Source organism: Ailuropoda melanoleuca, chromosome 8 (assembly GCF_002007445.2).
Source record: "Ailuropoda melanoleuca isolate Jingjing chromosome 8, ASM200744v2, whole genome shotgun sequence".
In the NCBI taxonomy this organism is placed as follows: Eukaryota; Metazoa; Chordata; class Mammalia; order Carnivora; family Ursidae; genus Ailuropoda; species Ailuropoda melanoleuca.
Window position 1 is genome coordinate 86805192 of NC_048225.1, and position 19027 is coordinate 86824218.

The 19027-nt window shown below is 41.5% G+C and overlaps 1 protein-coding gene across 1 annotated transcript in view; it reads right to left on the reverse strand.

Moving 5' to 3' along the window:
• DHX9 (DExH-box helicase 9) overlaps positions 1 to 9013 on the reverse strand; it is a 56920-nt gene extending 47907 nt beyond the window's left edge. The window contains exons 1-3 of the mRNA XM_034666816.1: positions 8864 to 9013; positions 5350 to 5482; positions 4568 to 4708 (exon numbers count right to left, since the gene is read on the reverse strand). Coding sequence (XP_034522707.1) covers positions 4568 to 4708; positions 5350 to 5460 — 252 coding nt within the window. The 5' untranslated portion in view covers positions 5461 to 5482; positions 8864 to 9013. The remainder of the gene's footprint in view (positions 1 to 4567; positions 4709 to 5349; positions 5483 to 8863) is intronic.
• Between the last annotated feature and the right edge of the window lie 10014 nt (positions 9014 to 19027).

A 19027-nucleotide genomic window follows, 5' to 3' on the forward strand; every position in this document is an offset into this window, starting at 1 on the left:
AAAAAAAAAAAAAAAAAAAAAAAAAAGAGACAAAGAAGGGCATTTCCTAATGATGAAGAGCTTAATCCAACAAAAGGATATAGCATTTGTAAATATTTAGGCACCCAACAGAGAAGCACGAAAATATATAAAAAACAAATATTAGCAGACATAAAAGAGAAAGAGATAACAACTACAACTATAGTAAGGAACTTTAATACCTCACTTACGTCAATTGATAGTCATCCAGAGAGAAATCAGTAAGGAAACACTGGATTTAAATGACTTGTTAGAGCAGACAGACAACAGATATTTATAGAACACCACTAAATAAAGTGAAATAATCACACATTTATTTTGCCTTCCCTGTCTAAACTCTAACTCAGGGTGACTAAATTACTGATTAAAGAAGCTTCTTGTTATAGAAGTATTCCAGCTCAAAACCAAAGGAAACTGCTAATGAAATAAATCTACACAGTGATCATAAACCACTGCTAATACCACAATATTACATGTCTCCTCCTGATAGAACAGTATTTTCTTGTTCTTGCCCCTCCACTCCAATCAAATCTGAATTTAATCAAGTCTCTAGATCTAGCTACCAATTATGGGAAACAGAGAGGCAGAGAAATGTTTTATGATACCACAGGGATGTAATCCAGAAATTCTGAACTGTGGGAAAATAAAGAATAAATGACGTGCTTTCTTCAACAAATTGCAGAGAAAAGTGAGAAAGAGGGTAAGAGAATCGAGTGATTAAAAGAGATATTAATCGCTTGCTATATAAATACGGACATCATTTGGAGCATGATTTAAACAAAATGTAAAAAATGGATTTGTGAAACAGGAAAATTTGAATACTAATTGGATATTTGAGGACATTAAGAAACAGTTCTTAAAATTTTTTAGATTTGATAATGGAATTGTTATTGTGTTTTTTAGAAGGATTATCTTTAAGATATACAAACTGAAATAGTAACAGATGAATGACAGAATGTCTAAAATATATACTTCAAAATAATCTGAAGAAACTAGAGAAAGACTAGAGATGAATGATGACTGGCCATATTGTAAAGTATTGCAACTGGAATATGAAAACATGGGCTCACTGTATTATTCTTACTTCTGTACACAATTGAAATTTCCACAATAAAAAAATTTTAAAGTATCCTCTGCACTCAGAAACAGGTCACTTTTGGCAAGAGCAATTTGTGGAATGAAAGGGCAAATGCTAGATGAGGTAAGTGACATGACCAAGGATCTGGCAGGGATGAAGAGGTGAGATAAAGATGGTAGCTTAAAGTAGAGATTGGTTTGTTATATGACGCTTTTCCAAATTCGCCCATTCATCATTCATTCATTCAACCAAAAAAAACAAAAACAAAAACAAAACCCCACCTTCAAGTGCCTGCTGTATAGGCCAGAACTATGCTAACATTGTGGAAACAGCAAATGAACTCAAAATAAAACCCAGGGCACATGGGTGGCTCAGTTGGTGAAGCGTCTGCCTTCGGCTCAGGTCTAGGTCTCAAGAGTCCTGGGATTGCGCCCAGCGAGGTTTGGGTTCTCTGCTCAGTGGGGAGTCTGCTTCTCCCTCTCTCTCTGCCCCCTCAATCATGCTCTTTCTCTAATAAATAAAATCTTAAAAAAAAAACAAAAACACCTGCTCTTATGAACTTTAATTCTTATATGACAGCCTGGGGGGAAATGAGGTTAGAAAAGGCTTTATCGCACTCAGTACAACTGACATTTTGGGCAGGACAATTCTTTGTTGTAGGAGGCTATCTTATGCATTGTAGGATGTTTAGTAGCATCCAGGGCCTCCATATATTATAGGTTAGTATTGCTGACACTCCCTTCCAGTTGTAACAAAAATGACTCCACACATTGCCAAACATCCCTGAGACAAAATCACCTCCGAGCTGAGAAGCACTGGGTTAGAAGTTAGTAAGTGCTACTAAGAAAAATAAAAGGGGATAAGAAATACCAGGGTAAAGGTAGCAGTGGATTTGCGACTTTGACAAGGATGGCTGGGAAAGAGCACTTGAGGCAGAAAGAATAGTTACATACAAAAGTCTTGAGGTAGAAAGGTGTTGGCACATTGAGAAATGGCAAGAAAGCCAGTGTAGCTGGAACAGAAGAAGTTGGGGGGAAAGTGGCAAATGCACAGATTGACCTTTCTGCAAATAATAACATGAAATCTAGGGGGGGAAATATACAAAAAAACCTGCCCCAAAAATCCCAAAGTCCCCCACAATTATATGCAAGCACTAAAAAGTGAACAAAAGCTGGAAGATTATGGAGGTGACTCAAAATGAGAAAGTAAGGAATAGCCAAGGTTGTAATTCCAGTCTATTATAGCTTTTAGCCTAAGGGAAGACCATGTGAGACAGTTAAAACTCCAAAAGAAAACCCAGTCTTTTGGGCCTGAACAATCAGAGAATATGAGCTTGGGGAAACGAACGCTGCTAGAAAATGAGGCGGCAATCCTGGAGAAGAACCTCAGTTTCTGTGTATAAACTCAGCCCAAATCACTGGCTAACCCCCAAACAACACATGTACAAGATAAACTCCAAGCTGCCTAGCAAGGATCAGAAAACTGAAATGAGATTTGAGCTGTTACCCAAAAAATAGTTTCTGCTGTAGGAGTCCAACCAAACAAATTGCATGACAGTAAACAAAATCAGTAATCTTTCAACAAAAAAATGTAACATTATTTAGGGTCTCTGCAACATAATTATCACAACACCCAAGATATAATCCAAATTACTTGACATACAGACAAAAGGTGAGAAAATACAGTCAACAGAACCCAACCTGAGATGACCCAGATGTCAGATTCAGTAGACAAGAATTTTAAAGCTGTTGTAACTATGCTCAATGACATAAAGAAAATTCACATTTGTATTATGAACACATGCTTATAATGAATGAAACAGTAAGAAATGCCACCAGAGAAAGAAAATCTCTTTAAAAAACAACAACAACAAAATCTGTTAATACTGGAAAAGACAAAGACAATATATGAAGTAAAAAATTCACTGGGTGGACTGACATCAGCAAAAGGGAGTTGACAGAGAACAATCCATGAACTTGAAGATAATCAGAAGTCATCCAATGTGAAGAACAGAAAGAAAGAAAAAAAGAAAAGAGCCTCAGGGAGCTTTGGGATAATACGCAAAAGTTTAACATATGAGTCCCAAAAGGAGAAAAGAACAAATGAGGCAAAAAAAAAAATTTTTGAAAAAGTAATAGCAAAAGATTCCCCAAATTTGGTAAAGGACATAAATGTACAGATTCAAGAATCTCAGCAAATTCCAAGCAGGGTAAGTACAAAGAAAACCACACCTAGTCACATCATAGTCAAACCGCTGGAAACCTAAGAAAAAAATAAATGCAACCACAGAGAATAACACATTACACATAGGGGGAAATGATTTGATTATAACTGACTTCTCATCAGATAACAATGGAAGAAAACAAGTGCTGAAAAAAAAGGAACCTGGAACACCAGAATTCTACATCTAGTGAAAATATGCAAGACAGAACGCAAAATGAAAACATTTTCACATAAAAGAAAATTAAGAATCTGTCACCAGCAGACCTATACTTTAAGAGCAAGAGGCTAAAAGATACAGAACAGGTCATAACGGATGGAGCAAACGCCAATGTTCCAAATATTTGAAAGATATTTGCAACATTCTTTTCATAGCCAGAAAGAATCTCCAAGATCATCTTATCCAATCCCTTTATTTTGCAGATGGGCCAACCAACTGCAATTACCTAGTGGTACAATATACTACTAGAGAGTAAGTCTCCTGACTTCTGGGTCAAAGCAATGGAAGAAAATAAAATATTTATATCAACCTTTATAAATAAGTCAAAATACAAACACAGTGAAAATGAACTGTTAAAACTGATATAGATATTATTCCTAAAGGTTTTATAAAAACTGAATCTTTAAGTTACCTTGGTTATTAACTTAATTTATAATGTGAATCTTTTATATTGTTAAGAATTCCTCTATCTTTGTGAAAACTCAGCTTTTCATTTTTTAATTAAATGGAAATAAAGTTTATTTCTTAAAAACAATACTAAAAAGGAGAGTCTGCTGCATACTTACACAATATATTGAAGTAATCATGGTATCAAAAACACAAGAATGATATGTCATTGCATAAAACAGAATTTTCTCTCTGCTGTAATAAGGAATTGTCAATAGGAGTAAACACTGTGTCTTAAAGTATTTCTGATTTTTATACTGTTTAAAATATTATCTTTGGAAGTACACAGAACACAACAGGCTCTTAAAATTAGTTTATGAATGAATGAAATCTATAAAACCACAAGAGACACAGATTAAAGGAACTTCCCAAGCCCACAATTCACGTACATAATCAGAATAAAATCAGAATTTTCAGGAACTCATCCCAGGGCTCTGAGAAAACAAGATTCCAAGGTTCACTAAGAAACACATTAATATATTTGAAAACATCACTGAAAATCATCACCCTGTGTCTCTGTATGTAATGGGTTGGCATTACTTTACCACATACATGCTAAGTGCTGGGCCTGCCTAAGTACTTACCCCAACAGCTGGGACTTCTTCACTCTTTACTTCATTTATCCGAACCAAATAGTTAACAAAATCTCTGGCAGCATTGCTCTGTGCATCTTTTTTATTGGTGGAATTGCCCATGCCAATGTAATTATAACCTTCCACTCGAACCTTGAACAGTCCAGAAAAAGTGTATTAGAAGAGATTGACCTGGGTAATCCTGGGGCTTAAAAAATACATAACTCAATAGTCCATTAAGAGATAACAGTTAAATGTTGAAGATATGCTCTATAAAAATACTGAAAATAACACATCTAAGAAAATTTATAAGTTGACTTATGAAAAAACTTGAATTGTGTTGTCCAGTGATAAACTAATCTAAAAACAATATTAATTTATGTGGCTCAGTCTCTTCTTCTGCAACAGAATGTTCCACATTAAAATTTGATTTTATAAGCCCCCCCAAGAACAAACTCCCCACTTGTATTTATTTTAAGCAATCTGACTTGAAGCAATTGCTCTACTTTATACAGGAATTAGTAAAACTTGCAAACAGCTGATCCACCTTTTCTAATCTGTACTACTGGTACTGTGGAAGCTGAGGAAGATAGATGCTCTAAAGAGAATAATTTACTTATCAGATTGTTTCAGAAGTAATGCTCACTTGAAATGATTTATAATGAAACAAAATAGCAAGCAACCGACAATAAAGAACATACAACACACTACTGTTTCCAAACAGAAAACATTGTCCTCTTAACACCAAAATAAGTGTCAAAAAATCACATAAATGCAACTATATTCAGTAGTACCTCACACATGAATTTTTGCCTGTTTTTGTTCCCCACTGCTCTAATTTCATAGGATGGGGTCATCTTCCTTTTGCCACACCAGGCATACAGAAAATTTTTAACATCACCCATGATTCAGCTGTCTTCTTCAGACCTAAGAAAACAAAAGTTAAACTGCATTATTTATAAAAGCAAACACTACAAGTGACAAATAACTGGAATTAACTGAAAATCTAGGTTAAACACAGGATATTCTTTTTATTTTATTTTATTTTATTTTATTATATTATGTTAATCACCATACAGTACATCCCCAGATTCCGATGTAAAGTTTGATGCTTCATTAGTTGCGTATAACACCCAGTGCACCATGCAATACGTGCCCTCCTTACTACCCATCACCAGTCTATCCCATTCCCCCACCCCCTCCCCTCTGAAGTCTTCAGTTTGTTTCTCATAGTCCATAGTCTCTCATGTTTCATTCCCCCTTCAAACACAGGATATTCTATCATGCTGCTATTAAAATTGTTTATGACAAAATTTTAATGACATAATTGGAAGGCCTATGACATGTTACACAAAAAAGCAGGATACAAAAGTAAACGATTTGAATTATATAAAAGCATATATGCATAAATCAAGACTAAAAAAGAAATATCCCTCAAAATGGTTATCTTTGGGTGACTACAAGTGATTCTGACCTCTTCTTTTTTTTTTGAGAGAGAGGAAGAGAAAGAATCTTAAAGCAGATTCCATGCACAGCATGGAGCCTGACACAGGGCTTGATCTCACAACCCTGAGATCATGACCTAGGCCGACATCAAGAGCTGGATACTTCCTAAGTTAGCCACCGAGGTACCCCTGACCTTTTCTTAAAAACACTTTATGTGATGTGCCTGGGTGGGTCAGCCAGTTGAGTGGCTGATTCTGGATTTCAGCTGGGTCATGATCTCAGGGTCCTGGGACTGAGCCTAGTATCAGGCTCCGCCTCTGGGCTAGGAAGGGGAGTCTGCTTGAAGATTCTCTTTCCCTCTGCCTCTCCCTCCACATGTGCGCTCTCTCTCAAACGAATAAATCTTAAAAAAAAAAATTTCATGTAACGTCCTACTTTTTACAATAGGCACCTTATGTGTTAACTCAATCCTCAAACAATGGGAGATAAAATTATATGGTAAATACTATTATTGTCTCTCTACAGAGGAAGAAACAAGGGCATAGAAAGTTTAAGTAACTTTTCCAAGTCACCCACTGTGGAGGCATAAATTCAAACTCAAACTACTATATTAAGAAACGGTCATCAATCATTGTGTGTGAAATTCAAGGAGTTTACTCTCATTCTGAGGTGTCTCCTAACAGACTGTCCTCAAAGCTGTACGCAATATATTATGCTACTAAGTCCAAATACACTAAGTATTCAGTATTTAGACTAAAAACACTAATCTGTTAAGTATCAAATCTCTCATTTAGGCCTTGTAATTCATTAAAATTTGAGGATATTAAGTTTTCTTGATGTGCACCATACCATACGTGTTGGCACTCTCCCTCTAATCTAGTTTATAAATATACCAAAAGATACAGCGCCTGTGAGTCTAAAATCTGAATCTAAATTAAAAGCAAGATACCTGAAGGGTGCCTGGGTGGCTCAGTCAGTTAAGCCTGATTCTTGATTTCGGCTGGGGTCATGATCTCAGGGTCATGGGATCAAGCCCTGTAGTTAGGCTCCATGCTCAATGGGAAGTCTGCTGGAAATTCTCTTTCCCTCTCTCTCTACTCCTCCCAACCGCACAAACATGCCCTCTCTCTTTCTCTGTCTCAAAAAAATAAATCTTAAAAAAAAAAAGGCAAGATATCTAAGACCAAATTTAGATCCAGAAAAAATATGCAAAAAAATTAGTTTGCTGTGAGAAGAAACCCTTTTACTACCATTAAGCCTTTATCTTCTGTTCAGTGCATTTTGTTAGCACCTAAATCTAACATCATAAAACTGGACCCCAGTATAAACTTATTCTGTAGTCACAGTCTAACCCTGGGCAAATCCTGTTAACTGAAAAGCTGTGGAAAGCTCATGTCTATCTGTAAATTCAACCCCTGAATAATTAACTAAAAAAAACAAGACCTCAGGGTGAATGAGTACCATGAAATGTGAAGGACTATACTATCAAATTCCTTCCTTCCGAGGCAGTCTCATCTAACTCCATTATATCCAGTACCAACTATAGGCTAATGATGCCCAAATATAAATTGAAAACTTAGTCTTTTCTCTTCAAGCTCCAAAATCAAATTCACCCAACTGCAGCACTAATGTGCAAATGCTAACCTGACACCTCAGTAGAGACAGAATTTAAGTTTCCTCCCCAAACCTGCTCTTTCTTCCCCCAGTCCAACTGTTTCCATCTCCGGAAATGGCACTGCCATCTACCAAGTTACTCCTGTCACAGCTTGGGAGTCATCCGCTCCCTCGAGATCCTCCACAGCCATCTTTTGAAGCGCCAGGCAGTAACCTTAGAAGATCATCTACATGAACTATTTTCCTTAACCCTTACAATAATTATACTGATAAGACTATTAGTATTCTCCCCCTTTAGGGATGAATAAACTGAGACAAAGAACACTTTGCCCCAGAGAAGACAGAGCTCTTAACTGGAAGACCCACAATTCCAAGCCAGGTAGTCTGACTCCTGGACCTACACGCAATTCTGCCTCCAAAACATGTTTCCAATCCATTCGCTTCTCTTCATCCCCTGCCACCACTACCGCACACCTGCCGTACAGCAATAACGTTCTAGATCTACAGATCTAGATCCCCGTTTCCACCCTGGCCACCCAAAAACCAGGAACATGGCCTTCTTTGTTTCTTCCCAATCTCTGCTCTCAAGCGCTAACTAATCCTTTCTTAGCTCTGCAATTCTGCTTTTCCACCGCATCTCGCATTCTCGACCTCGGCTCCAAAGTCTACCTCCTTCGAAACGCTTTCCCTTGCCACCCTAGTGAAACTAGAATTCTCCCTTGACGATCTTCATTTCCTCAATCTTTTTACTGAAACCTGCAGACGTTTCGTTTTTGTTGCCTCACCACCACCGAAACCTCCATGCGGAGGGGGGAGGGGCTATGCCCCCACGTGTTTACGGCTCCGCCACCATGGCCGCAGGACAGCGCCCGGTCTTTGTTGGCGGAATGAATGGATGAAGGGCCCTAGGTGTGTGTGGCGTCACCGCGGGCTCACCACCCGGCGAGTAACCCCCTTTCACTCAGCGGCGACAGCGCCTCCGCCGAGCGCAGGCCGGAGGAGGAAGGGGGGGTTTAGCTGCTTCGGATAGGGACTGTCCATTGCTGGGGGGAAAAACGGGTCTACACCACGGCCCGGGGAGCTCAGGCGTGGCGCGGCGAGGAGCACGCAGCCCGCAATCCGGGAACCCGGCGGGCGTCTCGCCCCTTCCCCCACCCGCCACCGCCGCCCGCGCCTCGCAACAAAGCCCGGCTGCAGGAGCGCGGAGCCCCACGGCTCCAACGGGTGGCAAAGACGTCTCTCCCCTACCGGCGTCTGCTTCCTGGTGTCCGAGAACACAGCCCTCTCAGGACGGTCCGTGGCCGCGGCCTTCCTCAGAGATACCGGGCAAACACACCTCAACTCGCGTGGAGGCGGTGAGAAATGGCTCCGACGGCGGCGCCAGGGGGGCGGGGTCAGTGCGCGTACGCATGCGCACGAAGCGAGTTTAGGGCTGAGGGCGCCCCAAGGGAGGGGCGGGGCCGCAGCTACCATGTTCCCGCGTCGCGTCCGGTCGCCAGGGAGATCCGCGGCGCTGGGCCTGGTGCGCCCCAGCCGGGGTTCTTCCCGTGCTCCCTACTTTTGAACGTTTCTGGGAGTTGGGGACCTGTAGCATTTTGACGCAGCAAAATGTTTCATAGCTTCTATCATGGGGACCTCCGGTAAATGACAGATAAAGGGTAGAAGACAGAACTGGAAATTTTCGGGGCTATGAAGAGTGCTTAGCGTAGTACTTGGCGCATAATAGGTGTTCAATAGGTCTTGTTATTGTAGTGATTCAGATACTCTAATGCCAGTGTTTTCTGAAAGAAATAAGCTCAGTGAAGGCAAGAAACCTGCCTAGCTAGTTGGGCCACTCACGGCCATGGGTGGCACATCTTACATGCTCAGTAAAAACCAGCTGAATGAGTGGGTAAAAGCTGCAAGGTTGTTTGCTTAACTTGGATAACCTTTTGTCTTTAGAGTCTTTGGAATAATTTGTATCTTTAGCTATTGCAGTAGTCACTATTACATTTTTTGAACTCTAGTGCTTCCCATGAAGGCAAAATATTTCAAGTTGGGGTTGTTTCAGTCTGGGCCCATCACACCGTACCCATCCTTATTATTCACTTTTTATTGCTTTTTTTCTTAATTCTTCCAGTTCATAGTGATCAATCCCTTTAAAACTCTGTTGCTCCTATAGTCAGGAGAACAGTTTAGCATTTACTCTTTTATTTTCTTCATGTGTTTGCTGTCTTCAGTTAAGAGTAAAATCATTCAGAGAAAGACCTTAATCTTTTATTTATTTATTTATTTATTTATTTATTTATTTACCTTTCAGGGTGCTTAAAGCAGCAGGTTCCTGATAGTTATTTATGATAAGGGAAACCAGCATATATGGATTGCTAATGTTTTGTAGCAGATAATGAATATGGCAAAAGTGTCAACATATTAAGTATAAGTAAAACTTTCAGAGGTGGATCTTTCCAAGGATTATGGGGAGTTTTATTATTGAGTTGGTTCATTAATTTGGGCCTTGCTCCTGAGACCTAGAGTCCCCAGGGGATTGTGGCCATAACTGGCATTACCTTTGTAGGTTGCTGTTGGCAACTAGCAACTAGATCTTAACGTTTGTAAATGAAGCTTCAAAACCTGCTCCAGAAGTACAGTGTGGTCAGATTTCAATACAATAGATGTTTCCAGTATATGACTATCTAGATGACTACAGAGGTTAGCAAAGCAGGATAGAGCAGTGTGACTAGTACTTAATATTTCTTACTTACATTTTTGGCTAGAAATAACTTATGGAAGAGTTGACTTAGTTCCTGAGTTTGGTAGAAAATAAAGATTATAAGAATATGGGTTAAATTTGATCTGTGGTCTGTATAAAAAAATACTAGCAAAGTTTCTCATGTCATTTGTTATTTCTGCCAACTCAGTAGACTGGGGCAAAGTTTCTGCCAGGAAGAATGAGATGGTGATCACCACACCTACAGTTGAAATGAATGATGAGAAATGAGGGAGAATGTTTTGGTTCATTGCTCTTGCTCTGTTTCTCAAATAAGCAGAGGGTTGGGGGTGGGGGAATGGAATAAGAAAGCCTGCAACCAGAACTAGGATTTAAGCAGGGTCATGATATCTTGAGGAAGTCAGTACTGGTGAACTTTGAGCCGACTCATAAGCTTGTGGACACCAATGACACTTGTGCCCTTCAACACTCTTGTACTACCATATACAATGTTGTATCCAGACAGGAATGAAGTTTTGTTTGTTTGGCTTGTATTTTAAAAGACTTACAGAGACTTCCTGACCACTGGGGTAGCTTGACTTCAGAGTCTTAGGAAGTGGTCTAATATATATATACACACATATATGTATACATATATATACATATATATATATGTATATATATGTGTGTGTATATGTATATATATGAAAGAAAGTTTCACTTAAGTTCAAAGAGAGCATATAAAATATATTCATTACAACATTATTTCTGTTGACAGGGAGTTAGAGGCAATTTGGTGCTCTTCCCTAGATAGATAAAATGCACCAGATGTTAACCATGGAATTCAATGCAGCTGTCAGAAGAAATGAATTGGATATACACAGAACTTAAGGGCACAGGGGTAGTGAAAAAAAAATGAAACAAAATAAGTTATACAACAGCATTTATGTAAATGTAAAATGACAGTATATGTTTTGCATAAAAATTGTTAAAAGATACACAGGAAACACATTTGAATGGATGTCTATTGTGGGGGGAGAAATGAGGGTAAGGAATTATTTTAAAAGGGAGACATGAACAATACTAGGCTCCCTTGGATAGATATGGGGGACTGTAAATGATACAGATGTCAGGGATATATATAGGGTCTAACTCTTACTTATATTAATTAAATGTTTATTAAGGTTGTTTTTTGGTTTGGTTTGGTTTTTTTGTGTTTTTTTTGTTTGTTTTGTTTTGTTTTGTTTTTGGTACTAGGCACTATTCTAGAGGAAACGGCCATAAGTAAGACAGATGAGATCCTGGGGCGCCTGGGTGGCACAGCGGTTAAGCGTCTGCCTTCGGCTCAGGGCGTGATCCCGGCATTATGGGATCGAGCCCCACATCAGGCTCCTATGCTATGAGCCTGCTTCTTCCTCTCCCTCTCCCCCTGCTTGTCTTCCCTTTCTCGCTGGCTGTCTCTATCTCTGTCGAATAAATAAAATCTTTAAAAAAAAAAAAAAAAGACGGATGAGATCCTTTTCTCATAGAGCTTGCATTTAGAGATGACTTCTGTGTATGACAGAGTTGCTTTTATCAAACGAACTCTCCTGCCAGAAGCAACTCCAAAATCTGAAGGGAAAAAAAGTCAAAACAAGACAGCTGTTTGAAGTATTAGAAGGAAGGCAGCTAATATCTGAGGAACTAAAATCCTGGTGAAGAGGGAACAGCAGAGCTTTTGTGTCACCTTTCACTTTGATCCATTTACTGATTCCTAAGCTGCCTAGGGCAAGAGATCAAGAAGCCAGGTAGGAAACAGAGGCTGCAAGGCTGAAAAGCTAGGTAGAGCGTTCAGGAGCCTTATGGTACTAGAGAGACAAAACCTGGAGTTCACCAAGGAAGAGAGACCAGGCTTTCATCTGACACCCCTTGCAGAGGTACATTCTAAAAGGAAGGACAAACTCAGGGGAACGAAAACCAGCCTTAAATCATCTCACTTCCTCATTGGACCAAAGTGCTTTATCTTTCTCTTTCTGCCAGAAAAGGAAGACAGAAGGACCTATCGCTTGTACAATTTTTTTACAGAATCTCCCAAATTCAATAAAAAAAGAGTCTCCAGGCAAGCCAGGAGACAGGCCAAATGACTGAAAATTAAGAGGAGAAAATAAAGCAGAAATGTGCCCATAAATGATTCAGATATTGAACTTATCAGAGACTTTATAGAAATTGTTATTAATATGTTCAAGAAAATAGATGAAAAGGTTGGAGATAATTTACAGAGAGCTGAAATAAATGAGAGGTATCAAATAGAAATCTTAGAAGTGAAAATAGAATCACCAAAATTCAGGACTCAATTAATAGCAGGAAAGAGGATTGGTCAATTAGAAATAGATCAGTAGAAAATATCCAGATTGACCTTGCAAAGAAAAACAAATGTTAAATACATGAAAGAACCTGAAAGATGAGTGGAACCTGGTGAAAAGGTCTAATGTACATGTAATTAAGGTTTCAGAAGTGGAAGAGAGATAGAATGGAGAAAAAGCAATATTTGAAGAAGTATTCCCTAACCAATGAAGACATAAAGCCACAGATACAATGAAAGCTTGCATTTTAGCAGACATACAATAAAAAAGGATGCAAATAAAATATTCACTGGTAATAAGTTGCTATGCAGAGAATTAAATATAAAGCTGGGATAGAATTTGAATGGGTGGGTAAAAATATCAGCTCTGAGAAGGTAATATTTAAGCTAACATCTGAATAGCAGACAAGAAGACAACCACGTGAGAATCAAGAGAAGAGCATCGCAGGCTCTTATATCACTCTGTAAGGAGGAAAAGAGGTAACAAGTCAAGTAGGGCTGGATAAAGTTTGAAACAGAACAGTGTCTGTGTTCTCCAAATGCCTTGAGCACCACGATCTTCCCAGCCAAGCAGGTCCAAAGATTATCAGTTAAAGACAAGGCAGCTCCAAGGGGAAACTCTACCACAGGTCAAGGCAACTCTTTATGGTAAAGGCCTAAGCTCTTAGTAGGAAAGGTGTGCAGCACAGATAACTGGATACTTGGGAGGAGTGGATGGTGGGGGAATAAATGGCTGTTATCTCTCCATATGATCCAAATTCCTCCCTTGGAAGTAGAGCTGGTGGCCACAGTTTTTGCATTTTATTTCATTCCTTCTGATCCATTTTTAGTCAATCCCCTGTGAGAAAGGTCTGTGATTTCCCTGACTGTGGGCCACAAGCATGAGTCTTTCCTGAACTCCCTCAAGGGGGTGAACTGTTCTGGCAGATCCCCATGCTTTTAGTTATATACAGACTATACTAAAAGAACTCACCCCAAATTTTTATACATAATTAATTCAGTTAAATGTGGTCCCTGTAACTGAGGTATTTACATATATAAAGATGAACGACCCTTAAATGTACAGCTCATTTTTTAAAAAGGTTTTATTTATTTATTTATTTGACAGAGATAGAGACAGCCAGCAAGAGAGGGAACACAAGCAGGGGGAGTGGGAGAGGAAGAAGCAGGCTCATAGCGGAGGAGCCTGATGTGGGGCTTGATCCCAGAACGCCAGGATCACGCCCTGAGCCGAAGGCAGACGCTTAACTGCTGTGCCACCCAGGTGCCCCAGCTCATTTTTTTTAACCTATGTGTACATAGGTCAGAACTACCACCCAAATCCAGATATTGACCATGTCTATCATCCACAAAGTTCTCTTGTGTCCTTTCTCAGAGGTAACTACCATTCTGACTTTTATCACAATAGATAGTTTTGCATGTTCCTGAACTTCATGAAAGTGGAATCATGTAACATGTACTGTTTTGCATCTAGTTTTTTTCACTTAACATAATATTTTTGAGATTCGTGCATGTTGTTAGATATAGCAGTACTTTTTTTTATTGTTGCTAGTACTCCATTTTATTATCTACGATTTGTTTATCTATTCCCCTGATGATGGGCATTTGAGTAATTTCTAGTTTGGACTAATAAGAATAGAGTTGCTATGACCATTCTTGATTACATCTTTGGCCCCTCTGTTTTTAGTTTTAGTTTTTGTCTGCAGTGGGGGAAACCATAGCCCTTTGACTTGCGGTCTTAGAATTCCAACAAAGCAATATTTAATAACTGTATTAAAATCTGGCCCTGTCTCTGTAGCCTTTAATTCAATTATCATCAATAATGGGGCTTAGAATTAGTTTAGTCTTCTGATTGATTTGAAAGAATTTAAAAGACTTGGGCAGCTTTTTTAAGAAGAAATTTAGAGACTAAAGGAAAAGAAAATGTAGGTTGAACATACCATTTTCACAAAATCATCTCAAAGTTTAGTTTTCTATTGCTACATAACAAATGAGTATAAACTTAGTGGCTTAATTCAACACTTTTACCTCACATTTCTGTAGGTCACGTTCTTGGTAGAACATTAAAAAGACTGTGGTCCTGGGACGTCTGGGTGGCTCAGTCAGTTAAGCATCTGCCTTTGGCTCAGGTCATGATCACGGGATCCTGGGATCAAGTCCCACATCGGGCTCCCTTTTCAACAGGGAGGCTGCTTCTGCCTCTCCCTCTCCCCCCTGCTTGTGTTAGTTCTCTCTCTCTCTCTCAAAAATAAATACATAAAATCTTAAAAAAAAAAAAAGACTGTGGTCCTATTTGCTCTTAGGAAGAGTAAACAAATTTTATGATGCTAAGTTTGAACTGTTTTAAGTGGCTGGTCCCATCCTACATGGTACTAGGACTGGTCTTTTTGACGACTAGCATACAGAAAGGATGGTAGATCACTCCTGAGATTGCTTTAAATGACTATGATTTCTGTTTCGGGTCTGGCACATTCTTTCTGTCTCTCTTTTGGAAGGAAGCAGGCTGAAGCCTCTGGCCAACAGCCAGCAAGGAACTGAGGTCTGCTCGCTACTATATAAGTAAACCTAGAAGATGATTCTCAAGCCCCAATTGAACCTTGAGATGAGTGAATCTCTGGCCAATATCTTGACTGGAACCTTGTTAAACACTTGAGCCAGAACCACCCAGTTAAGCTGCTCCTGGATTCTTGACTCTCAGAAACTGCCTGAGTTAATAAATGTTTGCAGTTTTTTTTTTTAAAGATTTTATTTATTTATTCGACAGAGATAGAGACAGCCAGCGAGAGAGGGAACACAAGCAGGGGGAGTGGGAGAGGAAGAAGCAGGCTCATAGCAGAGGAGCCTGATGTGGGGCTCGATCCCATTTAACGCCGGGATCACGCCCTGAGCCGAAGGCAGACGCTTAACCGCTGTGCCACCCAGGCGCCCCTAAAATTATTCTCTTTCTTGTTATGTAGTCACTGTATTCATTGAAATGCCAATTGCTATCAGAATTCATTTTTGTGGCTTGCTGTGCATATTGACCAGTAAAGAATTTGCTTTTTTTTTATGAGCAAACATGACATTGGAAATCATTCACATGTTATTTTTCTGTATCTGTTGTACCGATTTCTACCGAGCCATTTGTTTATTTACAAGTTTATTCAAGTTCATTAGATTTTGCAACTTGCTTCGTTCCACTTTTACAATTATACTTGCTTTCTCTGCCTTTATTCTATAGGAATTCGTTTAAATTTAGTTTACAGTTTGGCTTGCTTCTTAGTTAGGTAACCACTGAAAAACCATATTCACGTTTGCTTTAATAATTCCCATATTAAGGTGTGGGGTTTTATCTTCCCATGCATTTGTATATTGGAGCATTTTGTTGCCTGCTTATACCAGCTTTCATGGATACTAATACATTTCTATAAGATAATGAGATTTTACCTTTTTTCAGTATTAGTTTCATATATCCAGAATTTATAATTTCCTATTGGATACTAGTAGAGTATGTACTGAATTTCCATGAACAAAATAATGTTTCCCTTTTCAAACTACTTTTTAAAAACTTTCTTTTTTTTCTTCTTCTTCTTTTTAAAAATAGGCTCCACACCCAAAATGGAGCCCAAAGTAGGCCTTGAACTGTGTCTGTGAGATCAAGAGCCATTCACCAGGGCACGTGGCTCAGTGGGTTAAGCGTCTACTTTCAGCTCAGGTCATGATCCCAGGGTCCTGGTATTGAGCCCTGGGATTGAGCCCTCTGCTCAGCGGGGAGCCTGCTTCTCCCTCTCCCTCTGTCTGCCACTCTGCCTATTTCTGCACTCTCTCTTCATCTCTATCAAATAATCTTATATAAAAAAAAGTCAGACACTTAACTGAGCCATGAAGGTGCCCCCCCCTTTTAAACTTTCAATGAAAATAAATGGGATATACTCACCTATTAAGAGAAAATGACTCTTAGATTGGAACACATAGCAAAATATAAATTTACTCTATTTATTTATTTATTTTTAAATATTTTATTTATTTGACAGAGATAGAGACAGCCAGCGAGAGAGGGAACACAAGCAGGGGGAGTGGGAGAGGAAGAAGCAGGCTCCCAGCAGAGGAGCCTTATGTGGGGCTCGATCCCATAACGCCGGGATCATGCCCTGAGCTGAAAGCAGACACTTAACCACTGTGCCACTCAGGCGCCCCAAATTTACTCTATTTAAAAGCGGCATCTACAGTGAAAGATTCCAACAACTTAAAAAAAATGGAGCTCTAAATAAACCTACTAATGAAAAAAAATTAAAAAAAATGTTGAATACAGTGACCGCCCCACCGGAGGGCCGGGAAGGCTAAGGAGCCTCAATGAGGAGCACCTAGGGGGGCGGGGCCCCGGGGGAGGGTGTGTCACGTGGGCATGGGTGTCACGTGGGCATGGGTGGGTCACGTGCCTCTCCCCCGTGGACCACGTGACCGCCGAACCGGAAGTGCCATAGCCGGTGCCATATTGGGTCCAGGTCCTAATGAGCCTAATTAACAGCACCTGGGGCGGGGAGCAGTTCACGTGGGCGGTGGTGGTGAGTGTGTCGCGGGGCGGCACTCCGGGCTTCTGCTTCCATCTCTGGAGCCTGGACACTGTCTCGCCTCCCTGGGGAGGGCTGGGCTGACCCTTGTGACTTTCTAGGAAGGTTGACTTAATCTGATGATCTTGCGGATGGAGGACATGAGGCCTAAGGGTAGGTGACTCATTTAGCAGGCATGGCACAACCCCTGTGGCCAATGACAAAATTTCCACTGTGGCGTAGGGCACTCCTGCGGGGCTTCGCCATGTGGATTTGGAAGAATGTCCTGGTGTCAGGCTCACAACCCTGGGCCCTTCCTGCCCACAGGCTCCCTGTTCTTACCTCTGGGGCAGCCCGACAGCAGCACCCTTGTGGCTGTGCCCGTCTTTCTGCTGCTGACCAGTCTGACCTACCTACCTTGTGTTCAAGCTTTCGCCAGGGTTGGTAGCCAAGGGGCGCCTGTGCCTGTGTATGAATGTGTTTGTGTGTGCGTGTGGGGGTGTGTGGTAGGTGGGGTATCCTGGGCCAAACCCGCCGTCCCTCCCCACCATCTGGTCCTGGATGGGGTGGGGGATTTGAAGCCTCTGCCCTGGACCTGTGGAGAGTTCCCCAGTTGTCAGGTGTGTAGGGGGAAGTAGGGCCCCAAAGAGTCTCAGAGGGATCCAGATTCTCTGGGACCGAGCCACCCAGGATCCTCATCTCCTGCCTCTGGAGGTGCTCTGTGGTTTGCTGATTTTTAAACACCTTTTGTGAAAATATAGTTTGGGGTCTCTGCTGTGCTCAGGACCCTGGTGAGCGCCACAGAGAGCAAAACAGACGCAGGGCCCATTTGGAGTAAATCGTCACCCATGTCAGGTTGTAGGAGGGGGACCAAAGGAGACTGACCAAGTGTGGACTGGCAGCAGAAAGGATGAGAGGAAGTTGGACCAAGAGAGCAGGGTGGGGTGTGGGTGGGGATTTTGGAGGGGTGGGGAGGTGAGGGAGGAGATGCTGGGCATACTTGACACGGAGCACGTGAATCAGGGTGTGACAAGATCTGGTTTGTGTTTGGAGGATAGATTTTGGTGGTACGAGGGGACGGGGAGGACCCACCGGGAGGCCAGTGGTGGTGTCCAGAGGGTGGCGATTTGGTTGGAGTGGGCGGGAGAAGCAGAGAGGGAGCAAAGTGGAGGGAACTGCCAGGCCTTAGGAAGAGAAGCTGAGGGGGCAGATGAGACAGGACCTGGGGAACTGGAGGGGCCGCTTTCTCCCGTGGGAAGCTGGTGAGGCTGATTGGACCCGTTGTGTTGGAGCCCTGGGCCACATCCTCGTGGGAGGGCCTGTGGGTCTGTTGCTCAGGAGGAGTTGGGTGGGGTGGGGAGCTGCCTCCCATCCTCCAGTGGCACAAGTGTGGTTCCCGGACAACGGTCACCCTGTAGCCTTAAACCCACCATCGCAGCTCACCCCGTAAAGGACGCCTGTCTCGGTGGAAGTGAGTTCTATGGATCTTTAGTCCGGGAGGCCGCAGGGGCAGGTGCTGGGTTTTGCCCCGAGAACTGGTTTGGATCCAACAAGAGGCGAGAAGGCAGGCAGCGCAGATGAGGCAGGGCGGCCTCTGGCTGGAAGGGAGTGAAGCTCCCATAGGGAGCTCATGCTTCCTGGAGCTGGGCCTCCGAGGACCCTCCTTGGGCGTGCAGAGGCCCCAGCTGTCCTCTCCTGGCCTCGGGGTAAGGAGAAGGTTCTCTCAGAACGTGCCCTTTCCAGTGGTGTTCTTCGCGTCCCTCTACAGAGTGTGCACAACGGGGACTTCAGGTGCGTGCACAGCCCGCGGCAGGGGTTGGGGGCGGGGCTGGAGTCACCCACCTGTCTGGCCTGCC